Consider the following 12,276-nt stretch of genomic DNA (forward strand, 5'->3'; position numbering starts at 1 on the left):
ATAAGGAATGCCAGTTCTAAAAATAGAAAGCCCAGAGTCTTCTAGGGGACAGCAAGACGACTTTCCTGAAAAGAGGTGTGCAAATGTGCAAGAGCACGCATTTGCACCTGAGATTTATAAACATGTAATCCAGACTTACAATAAAACCACAGATAGTCCTAATGTGAGTTTCTGTGCCGTGGATAGCTACTGACATTTTATGATTGCTCTGACAATCATGAATTAAAGTCTTTTGAGTGTATATGACTTATCTCCTCTTTCTTGTAATTCATAATTTTACAGCAAAATGCCATATGTGAGTCCTATTTATTAATATTCAAAGTGCACATTTTCAAAGATCATTGCTAGTCAAATGACTCACAATGTCATGGTAGAAATAGTACAATTTTCCCAGTGCTTCTCAAGCCTATGTCCCCTGGTTGTTTCAACTGAGTCCAAAGACTGTCTTTGCATAACTCGGGTCATAGAGATCTTTTTAGCATCTTAAAATTTACACATGTCTGAGAAAATTACCATGAAAGAGCAAGATTGCTCTATACTTGCCAGGGTCATCTTGTTATCTCTTCTTTTGTTAGCTAATTTTCTTATGTAATGGCCTACATTAGCTCGTATGAAAAGGTATAAAAACAACTAACAATTTTCTTATGAAGAATAAATGCCAGCTCAGAAAACATTAAGCTTAGCCAATAAATGTCACTTAGATGCCTTAACACCATAAGTAAAAAGTATAGATGGAGTGTGTGGCCATCCTGTCTCTAAAGAAATTGATAGAAATTATGAGATTCAGTACAAACACAGTCTCCAAGTTCTCTTAACTTTTTATGAGCATTAGAGAGTAAAAAGAGAAAAATACATTATCTTATGTGTGCATGCATACATGTGTACATGTGTACATGTGTGTGGGGGGACAATGAGAGTGTTACCCACCTAATGTATAGTTAAGAGGGGAACTCTGATGAGGGTTGCAAGGTTGCAATGTCACAGGGAATTTTTAGAACCAGTTCTTCCTGCTCATAGCATAGTCACTACAGTGCAGGGGCCATTATTTTCTGAGAACCTCAGACAATATGGGCCTCATCTCATACTATCCAATACAAAATAAGAATACATCTACTTTGGATGACCTCTATAGTCTGTGAGTTCTCCTACTGAAGGTTAAGTCCCCAGTGTAACCCTACTAAGCAGAATTTTGAAGAAATGGAGGCTAGTTAGCCACTGGGGGCATATCCATGGTTAGGGTTATTGCTGGTTGTTTAGAGAGAGCTCTCTCTCCCATGTGAATAGGTTTTTACAAAAGCAAATTTGGCTTCTCATCCTAGGATGTAATCTCTTTTTCTCACAAATATTCTCACAATTTTTCCATCTGTCATGTAGCCAAAAGGCCTTTGGGGCAGTAGATGCTGCCACAATGTTCTCAGACCCTCAAAACTGTGAGTGCCATAAAAATCTCTAAACAGAGCATCCAGCCTCCAGGATTTTCTTACAGCAATACCAAGTGGGATAATATTGCAGTCAAAGTGATACATAAGTGTGTCACATTCTTACTTTATTTTCAAAACCTACATGTGTAAGTTATAGCTACTTATAAATGAAATGAATTAAATGTCAGCAAATTAACATTCTAACTTAACCCCGAAAATATCTTTATATTCCAAATCGACCAGTGAGTTGACTCTCCCATATAAAGTGGAAACTCATTGAGTTAAAAATAGTGTGCTTATGAACAATTTGGCTTTTAAAATGTCTTACTATTTTTATCCCATTGAATGCTTCTCTCCAAATTTCATTTATAAAATCACTGCCTGCTACTTCAGTTTTTTTCCTAAATAAGTATTGCTGTTTTCCTTAAAAGACAATAATAAACTGACACTCCCTGTAATTTTTCTTTTTTTTAAATCTCTGGATTAAAGACTTTTCTTAAGACATAGTCCTCCCTTGTGATCATCCACAAACTCTCGTTTTTACGTGTGCAGCTCTGGACATCTGCACTATGGCAGATGAACTTGGTAATCCTCTTTACCCAAACTACATTGAGCTTACTCTTGTTGTTATTGTTCCCATCCTCTCCATTGCCTGGTAGCATTTTATTTAATGCTGCATATGAGAAGACTGTGGCATAGATCATGAAAAAATTTCCTGTGTAACCCAGGTGATAGAACTAGGATTTGAACCTCAGTAGTTTAACCTAAAGCACCTTTGTGACCCTTCAGATATCATGAAGTCTTGATGTACCACTTTATCTTTTTGACAGCTACTCCCTTCATGGATATCAGATGATTCAGGTAGATTCTGTGGTAGCTAATCTCCTTGGCAATGTGACACACAGGGAAAAAGTAAACCTTAACTGAAGAATTGCCTCCATTAGGACTGGCCTGTGAGTATGTCTGTGGGGACATTTCATTGATTGCTATTTGATATAGGAGGACCCAGCCCACTGTGGGCAGCACCATTCTTATGCACATGGACTTAGTTGTATAAGAAAGGTAACTGAGCATAACTAAGCCAGATGGCAAGCCAATAGCAGTGTTTTGTGGTTTGGCTTCAAGCTCCTGCATTGAGCTTCTGCTTTAGCGTTCCTGGTTGACAAACTGCAACCTGTAAACTGAAATAAACCCTTTCCTCCCTTAAGTTGTTTTTGGTCACAGTATTTATCTACAGTTACAGAAAACAAACTATGACAGATCATGAATGTCTGCATTTGAAAGTTTTAAGAAAAATCTATACTACTAAATAATTGTTTTAATTTATATTTTTAATGAGGGAAGATCCTTAAAGAACCCATAGAAGTCGTTTGTGTGTGTGTGTGTGTGTGTGTGTGTGTGTGTGTGTGTGTGTGTGTGTGTGTGTGTGTATCATGTGAAGGACTAACTTGCTCCTGATTTGTTCTCTATTTACTCCTCAGTGAAAAGGGCAAGTCTTAAAGAATGATAGGATGAACTATGCATGATGGCACACACTTGTGTTTCCAGGAGGCTGAGTTAAGAAGACCATGAGTGGTAGGCCATTCTGAGGAATATCGAATGACCCCACCTCAAAGAAAGCAGAATAAAACAAAACAGGAGTGTAGGATAATGAGAAGGCAGTCCTTTCATAGATAGTCTGGAAACACTGGCTCCAGAGACAGAATGCTGGGTTCTCTTCCTGGCCTTCTACTGCAGGACACTTAACTTTATTATTCCTTAGGTTTCTGTGTGTGGAGTGCAGATGGTGGGAGTTCCTCCAAATGGGAAAATCTGTTAAGAGTTCCCAGCCCAGTGTTCCCTCTACATTGAAATTTCACCTTGAAATCTCAGTACTCCCACAGGTTTTAACACAATCAATAAGAGTGATTGACTCCACATCCTCCAAATATACTGGCCGAAGGCCTACTCTTTAGTCTTCTTTCTTTCTTATCTCTGGCATTGTTGGAATCTATATGTATCTATGAAGTATCAATGGTGACAGTGGAATAGTAAAGAATATTCACCAAGCTCTTCACCATGTACTTGATAGAAATAACTTAATTTAATGCTTTTGAATATCATATGATTACATTTCACAAATGATGTAACAGGCTCCAGGAGTTTAAACATTTAAGGATTTAAAACATGCAAGGAAATCTCAGATTTGATGTTTGCATACAGATATGTTTGATCATAGCCTTTGTACTTACTGCCTCCTCCCTCCCCCTCTTATAACTGCCACAAAATCTTAGCCATGTGTTTTCTTAAGTTACTATCTGTGGGCTTCCTGAACTTTAACTTTCCATATCAATAATTATCTGTCTAAGCATAGTAAAAACAAAACTACAACAAAGACCCGAAAACTGTAATTTGTACACAGAATTCCAGAGGATAAGATTGGATTGTTATAGTATCTCCATGGTGCCACCAAGAACTCTTTCTAATTCTGTAGGATATAGCCCTCATTTTCAGGCTGACTAAATGGTCATGGGAACTACAGTCATTGTCCCACATTCCCAACGAGAAGTGGTTAAAGTAGTAAAGCAAGAGTAAGGATAACTAATCTCTCCTTCCCCTCCAAGTACCTTTCCTAGAAACTCTACCAAGTAATTTCTGCTTTTCAGTCACTGGTTATGATTTGTGCATGTGACTTCTCTTAGTCAAAAGAGAAGTTGACAATTGTATTTTATAGCTTCCTGCATTGTTATCAAGATCAAAATTTGGTTTCTGTTTACATGTACCTTATGAGATTCTTGAAATGTATCAATGACATGAATTCATCCAGTGTGACCTTTCCTGGTGACTGACTACCTGGTGGCATCTTGGTACAGGGTAGACACTAAGAGTATCTTTATGCAATATAAGCTTGGAACTCAGTTAATTTTCTTGGTACCCAGGAGAACTGTCATGATGAAACTTGACCCAGACACAGAGAAAAGAGAGGAAGGGCCCAAAAATAGTATCCCTGGTGACCTGAACTCCTCTTGGATTATGAGCAGCAGAACAAAAGCAAGGAATCATACACGTGAGATGTGCTTTAAGCATTTAAAGTTGACCCTTTGTAAGATTTTATTTGTAAATATGTGATGAATATAAAAGATATTGCTTTAAATTTATGTTTGGGAGGTTCAGCAGAGACAGTTAACCAACAAACACAACTAAGGATTTAGAGCACAATAGAGCAGAATTGATAGTCTTTAGAGTCATTTCTACCTAAGTTTTAATCCTAGAACACAATTTGCGACCCATGTGTAGTGGTCTGAATGAGACTGGCCTCCATGCACTCATATATTTGAATGCTTAATCCTCAGTTGATAGAATTACTTGGGAAGAATTATGAAGTGTGGCCATGTTGGAGGAGGTATGTTACTGGGAGGTTAGGCTTTGAGGTTTCAAAAGCCCAAGCCATCACCTACTCCAATTTCCAGATCAGGATGTAAACTCTCAGCTGCTCCAACACCATACCTGCCTTCCTGCTGTCAGGGGTTCTTACCATGATGGTCATAGACTTACTCTCTAAAACTGTAAACTCCCATTCAATTGTTACTCTATAAGTTGCCTTGGTTATTGTGTTTTGTCATGGCAATGGAAAAAGTAACTAAGACAACTTGCAACCTGAAAAGTCATCTCATCTTTCTGAATCTCCTATTTTTATATGTGCGCACATGAGCACACACACACAGCAGGCACTAACTGCATTTTCTAGGAGCCCCATTGCATTGCAGACCATGATCTCAGTTCTTGTTGAAGGAAAGGTCCAGGAGGTCCAGGAAAGTGTGGCGAAAATTAATTTTCTAAGCAGCAGCCTCCGGGAAATTCCCTGTACTCTTGATGTCAGTGAAGGCTGGAAGCCTACTGCTAGGTCAGATAAATTTTAGGTTTCAAGTGCTTACTTAGGACCATCTTTAAAAAAAAAGCTCCTGGTGGAAGGCTTCATTTCTACAATTTTTACCTTTCTCAGATATAAAATGAAGCTACCCATTATGCCCACCTTCCTGGGTTGTTACAAAGCTAGTGCCTTTGGAGCCTGGCACATAATGCACATCCAATAAATACTGCCTATTATTATGAGCTTCCTTCCCTCTCTTTCCACCCAAGCAAAAACAGGGCTCATGGGTTTTAGAGCTGTCTCAGCTCCAGTAATGCTATAAAAATTTAACTAGGTCATAAAGTACACATATAATCATACTAGGTCCAAAAACCATAGTGTGATAATGTGATTAATAATGAGTTCTTAGATGGTAATAGCATCTTAAGTTGCTTCTGTAGACTTGTAAATTTCATGGGCTCCAGTGCTCATGAAAGTGAGACTGACGGCTCATTGCCCAGGGCAGTAAGCTGTACAGTCCGCCTGTATTGGTGTTCCACACTCCCTATATAGCTTTGTGTCTCAGGTCAAAAATTCACATTTGCTGGAGCTCTCAGGGGTGGAGTGACTTTACTTATGTGTTCTTGCTTCTCATTACTGGGATGTGAACAATCCTAACAATAGAGGAAAAGTCCTGGGAACAGTGTGTGCTGGCATCTAAGGCTTGGTGTCATAACCAGAACCTGTCTCCATGTTTATATTAACTTTTATCTTCCCCAGGGCAGTTATTTTTATGAGTTGTAACATGTGATCCTCTCTAGAAAGAAGGCAGAATAAATTTAATTTCTACATTTTAGTTAAGACAATAGAGGCTTTAAAAAAAAGGCAAAGTGAATATCCCCAGCCTGGCATGGGCTGTACATGAATCCATATCATTGCTTTTAAGTCCTTTCTGCATGACTGTATTGTAGATAGTCTCTGTCCTTATGCTGCCTGGGAGACAGGGGCATTTATATATCTTCATATCAAGTTGTCCTTTCAGAAGGGGTGAGCTGTACAAATACACACCCATTTGCTGTTGCTTTAGATGGGCAGATATATGAAATCAAAATCACTACACACATAAGACCTGTGGATGGATATGGCTGGCATATAACAACTCTGCCAGAGCAGAACATCCTCACTGTAGGAGTGCTAGGGTTCACTAGCTGGGGGCTTGTACCAGAACGGTGTTGTCCCAGAGGTGAAGTGGGTGTTCATGTGCATGGAAGGTAGCATGGGTCTCTGCGGGAGAAGGTCTCTGCAGTAAGCTCCACTCTTGACTTGTCTCTCTCCTCCTGGACTTCCAAAGCCTAAAATTCCACCACTCCAGGTCTTGAAGATTAGTCAATATTTGAAGAAATTCCAATAAAATAAAGTGTGCACATTCACTGTGCATAGCTGCACACTCATAGTTGGTGTGTGTGTGTGTGTGTGTGTGTGTCCTTGTGTGCCTGTGTGTTTAAATCTGGAGTTTTTTTGGTGGGGCTGGTCACAAAGCTAAGTTCCCTGAACACTACAATATCCTTCTCCATGAAACAGGTACTAAGAGATTCTTCAATGATCAAACAAGTTGTCACATTTATGAAAGGACTGTATTAGGGGGCCTGAAAGATGGTTTGGTGGTTAGGAGTGTTTATTGCTCTTGATAAGGGCCTAGGTTCTGTTCCCATCATCCTCATGACAGCTTACAACCATCTGTAACTCCAGTTCCACATTCGGCTTCCTCTTCTGGCCTTCATGGACATCAGACACTAATATTCAGGGTACTTACATACATGCAGGTGAAGCACTAGGGCACATAAAAAATAAATCCTTTTGTTTTTTAAAGGACGATAAAAGTGCAAGGCTGGGAAACTGCTAGGATGTGAAAAGGGGCTGGAGTGCTGTACTGGGGGAGGAGGGAGGTGGCTGACCTGGATCTTTCCCAGGGAAGCTCACTCCAGCTGATCTTGGAAATAGTCTTAGCTAGTTTCCTGGTTGTCTGTCTATGAGAGTTGGATGTTGCAGCATTTAGGCCACTTGGGTTGCTCTGACCTCCAGCCATCTGTGCCTGGCCCGGAAAGTTAAATGGTCACTGGCATCAGATGGTGAATGATCACAAATAGTCCCCGCTCACTGCCGTAAGAGGGGAAAAAATGCCCCCTGGAGAAATAATCGTAGATGTTATGTTCAAAGTTGGAATTAATTGTGTATCCAGGAAAGCCTATCTTCTGCCAATTATTCTATTAGGGTGATAGAGGCATTGTGCCTCAGAAAACAGTTGGAATAGTCTCTCAAAGGTCACCTATGCCAGCACTCCTGGAACAAAGCCTTTGGAGTCACATCCTGCGATAGATTAGCAACTGACATTCTACAGTCAAAATATGTACCTAAGAATAGTTCTGACCCCCTGGCCTTAAGCTTTTAAGGGTGGAGGCTCTCCCTTTTGCCTTTTAAAAAGTGCTTTTCTCCATGGCCATGTAATCAAAGGTATGTCTCTTTCTCTCTGTGGACACCTAATGTGGGTTTGACTTCACATTCTACTGTATTAAAATGTCTGCCTTTGTTCTCTTCTCTTTCCTCCAGCTAGTGAGACCTGCAATGACTTCCACCCGATGTTCTTCACCCATGACAGATCATTTGAGGAGTTTTTCTGCATTTGTATCCAGCTCCTGAACAAAACATGGAAGGAAATGAGGGCAACTTCTGAAGACTTCAACAAGGTAAAACGGGTGGTATACCCTGGTGTGCGTCATGTCAGCTGATGGGTTTGGGTCTCATGCCTCAGACATGGTATGCTGAGTTTCCTCAGCTGTGCATAGTAGTAGCAGCCAATGGAAGAGAAGGGAAAGGATGTAATTTTAAATTGCACCAAAAATGAGCAGACACTAGGTATCTGCTAGCGGCAGCTTTGATACTTTGTCTAAGTGAGGCCACCAACAGAGATACTTTCTGGAAACACTTTCTCACAGTGAGCTGTTCCTTTGTGGTTTTGGTACAGAATGCCTGGTCACTGGTATAAGGTTATTTGGGAGAATGTTTATTGAAATTCCTTGGTCAACTTAGAGGAGTTAGAAGCAGAGTCCCTGCTTTTAGAGATAAAGAACATCTTTATCCTTCAACAGACATGTATAATAGTGATGTCATGGTTACTTATGATGAGTTTTAGTATAGTGTAGCCTGTAACACTTGTAACACAAGTCTCTGACCCATTACCTAAGCCCACTCTCCTGGTAGGAGATCATAACTGTCTTTAAGAGGCAAAGAATTCGGTGCCCCACTTCCATAGCCTTGGTGAATATGTAATATCTAAATCACAGCTGCACTTGCCTCCCTGTTGCCTTCTCTATGAATTTATATCACATCCATTTTGTTTTGTTTACAATTCTGGTTTATGGCATCTTGAACCACAATGTGTTTAAAAGAAAGGAAAGCAGGAAAAGAGCTGAATCCTTCATCACGCACTGACCGGCCTGTCCATCTTCCTGGGCATAGTCGCCTTACTCACAGTTAGGGCATTTCCCTCTGTGGTGCCTACCATATTTCCTGTGCACCTGAGACTGGCTGCTGAGACCACTGAAGTCCCGTCATGCCTGTGTGCCCCACATCGAGCCCTGATCTACATGTCGCAGTTTAGAGCCTTTGTGGATCCGAGCAGTGATGATTCAAAAAGGATTGGGGAGGAAAGGAGTCATTAATCCTCTTGCAATCATAGTCACAGCCTCCTCCATGTACTTCACTTGATTATGAAAGACTTTGCCATTCAGGTGCAAATCACCCCAGAGAAAGAAGACCTTCCACATTCGAAAAAGACTGAAATCAATAGCCTTTCAAAGTGGCTGTGGCCACTCTGCCCTGGTTCAGCGTGACTCTTCATATGCTGTGAGGGATAGCTATTGAGTGGCAGCTTTATGTGTTGGGACACTCACTCCTCCAGGGGAAGGCAACCTTACCGTCCATAATGTATATTAGCATTAATTGAAGAATGAGTGTAAGAGAAGGGTCAAGCATGGGAAGGACAAGAGATTTTATTTTTCAATAATAGTCTGCTTTTTCCTTGCTTATTTTAAAAAGCATATCAAAGACAGTTATATAAATACATGCATAGATTTATTGAAATATAAAAAGACTGATACAGAGATATAGATACATAGTAAAATAGCATATGTATTAATTTTCTATTGCTACTGCAACAAATGGCTACAGAATTAGTAGTTTAAATAATACAAATTTCTTATCTGGCTGGTCTACAATTCAATAGCTAACAGTATCTCGCTGGGCCAGAGTTACAGCTTCAGTAGAGCTCTTCTCCTGTCTGGCAGTTTTAGAAGAGAATTTGTTGTCTCGCATTCTTTAGCTTCTAGAGGCTTCTGTCTTTCTTAGTTTGCATCCTGTTTCTCCCTCTCCAAAGCCAGCAGCTGTGGGTCCAGTCCTCTCTAATGCCAGCCCATTCCTCTGATGTCATCTTTTAAGAATCCCTGGATTGTATGGAATTTGGATAATCAAGGATAATAATCTCCCTGTTTTAAGATTGCCAAAAAGCAACTTTAGTCCTACCTGTAATATAAATCATATTTACCATGTAGCACAGTCACAAGTCTTGGGGATTAAAACATGGGCATTCTTGGAGGGCATTTTTATGTCCATCATAGTCTATATTTTATTTGTGTGTGTATTTGATCTTTAAGTGTTAATAACAACTTTTAATGTAATATTGGTAGATAAGCCTTTTGTTTGTTATTTTTACTGGTAGGCATAATTTGAGAGTTCTGCTGGTAGCTGCTCAAATACAGATATGTTTGTGTCCCTTTTCTTTTGTATCCCTGTTCTGCCTGCATTAACCTTTTTATTTTAGGGGGGGGGGGGGGAAAGAAAGAAAGAAAAAAGGTGGGAGGCTGCTGTGTGACAGCCACTACTGCAATTTGAAGACAGTCCTTCTCTCTTTTTTTTATATATTTCTTTTCTTCTTGCTTCCTGCCTATCAGCCACTGTGCTGCTTTACTCAATAATAAATGGAAAGAGAGAGAAGTGCTGAAATTGAAATCAGTTCACTTTTCTTCATGTTATTAACTTGGTAGCAGAGGAGATTGAATTTAGGAACAAATGTGGGTTCGGAGTTACTTGGTAGATTTAAATGATTTCGTGTTTCTGAGACTGTCCAAATTCGAATTCAGAAAGATTTGAAAAGAACCCAACATGAAACACCATTGCTTTTGAACTATTTTGGATGCTATCTTAGACTCTGGTCAGTTTGTACACAGTAGGGGAGGCAGAGTTAATTGAGCACCTCAAGGCCCTTAGTTCAAAATTTAAATTTTGTCAACACATCACATATACCATGATCTCTAAGGGCAGGAATACCTTCTGCTACCCACCTGCCTTGGACCTTGGTCTGAGCTATCTGAATGTGCTAGTTAATACCACTGCTTGAAGAAAGTGTTCAGATAAGCAGCTGTCTACTGCTCTTCCAAGCTTGAGAAGCAGCAGATGGAACGTTTTTCTTATTTATATAAGAGAAGTAGAATTGGAGAGTGATTAAAATATTTATGCTTTGAGAAGTACTTTCACTTTCTCAATATAGCAGTCTACAGAATAATCCACTGATTCAGGCCATTGAGTTTGTAGTCTGTGTTTTTGCCTTTTATTACTAATATTTTAGAGCATGCATTATTCATTTTTATGAGCATCAGGGAAGAACTAACTACCACCAGTTACCTCCCCACACAAGCAGCCCAACAATCATTTGAAGACTTCAGTTTTGATGTTTTGGGTACAAGGATATTATTTTATGCCTTTGTAGATATTGTTGCATTTTAAATACTCTAACAAGGGTTTACATGTGGAATATGGATCTATGTGGCACCATTCTCAGCCTTGGGTACATTGGAAGCTCCTGGGGACTCTCATCTCATAAGGCAGTTGAAGCACAGACCAGTGAACCCAGGAGCTGCGTAAAAGCTACCCATGAACATTTTCATGAAGCCAGACTTGCTAACTAAAGCTGATTTGTGTGATTGGAATTTCTATATGTTGATATGGGCCACACATATCTCCAACTAATACAGATTGCCTACAATAACAGAGTACTGTGATCAACCCATAGTTCTCATGGGTTTCCTGAGATGCCAGTGTCTCCTCCTTCTGCTAAGTTCTAGCTGTGGAGTCCACGAGGCACCATGAGAAGGGCAGAGGGAAGATGGTTCCATTTAAAGTCCGAGTCTCCAGCAAGGACTCAGCTGCTTACTGGCCCTGCTGCTCAGTCAGAGACCACTGATCTTTCTCCGACTCTCAGGGCTCCAAGAGATGGGGTGGGGATGCCATCTTAGGATTGCAAGAGGAGGCATTTGTGAGAGGTGCCATGAAAGCCCCAATCTCTTCTGCTGCTCGTTGCTGATGGTCAGTATCAGTCATTCTGAGTCCTGGTGTGAATCCAGGGCCCAAATGTCCACCTCTGAAGTGCAGAGACACCAGAATCACCAGCATCAAGTCTAAGTCATTTAGCCACTCAACAATTCTATACCTGAAAATTCACAAAATTTTTAAAAATGGGGATGGTGTTTCATCCTCTCCTATGGTGGTGTTATAGCAATTGGAATAATAAATAGAAAAATAATTTGAGGAAGTAAATTCATATGCAGATATAACATGCATTTTTAGAAATCATAACATAAATCTTCTGTGAAATGTGAGTAAACAGCTTTTTTCAAAGTCGTTTTGTAGTGTATTATGTTTAAATGACAGTGAATGGTGAAGATGCTCATGAACCATACATTAAATTCTGAACTGAATTGCGAACCTTCTAACAGTAACAAAAATCAACTTATGCTGATTTCATCAGCTTTTTTCCAGCAACTTTTTGAACTGCCTTGGTTTTCCATGTTGCATGATAGCTGCCTAAGAGAAAATCAACAGGTATCCTTTAACAGTTGATGAGAATTAATGCCTCTTCAACCATTGACTATGTGGCCAGACATACTTGGTTATGGTTATGCCATTCTGGGGCCT

At 40.0% G+C, this 12,276-nt stretch overlaps 1 protein-coding gene across 4 annotated transcripts in view; it reads left to right on the forward strand.

The window, feature by feature from the left end:
* Positions 1-12,276, forward strand: part of Elmo1 (engulfment and cell motility 1) — a 515,537-nt gene that overhangs the window by 354,575 nt on the left and 148,686 nt on the right. For all 4 annotated transcript variants that reach the window (XR_005880782.1, XM_040755636.1, XM_040755637.1 and 1 more), the window contains one exon: positions 7,858-7,994. Coding sequence is in view for 3 of the 4 variants with exons in the window: in XM_040755636.1 (XP_040611570.1) it covers positions 7,858-7,994 (137 nt within the window). In the remaining variant the exon portion in view is untranslated. The remainder of the gene's footprint in view (positions 1-7,857; positions 7,995-12,276) is intronic.

Source organism: Mesocricetus auratus, unplaced genomic scaffold, assembly GCF_017639785.1.
Source record: "Mesocricetus auratus isolate SY011 unplaced genomic scaffold, BCM_Maur_2.0 Super-Scaffold_100013, whole genome shotgun sequence".
NCBI classification, from domain to species: Eukaryota; Metazoa; Chordata; class Mammalia; order Rodentia; family Cricetidae; genus Mesocricetus; species Mesocricetus auratus.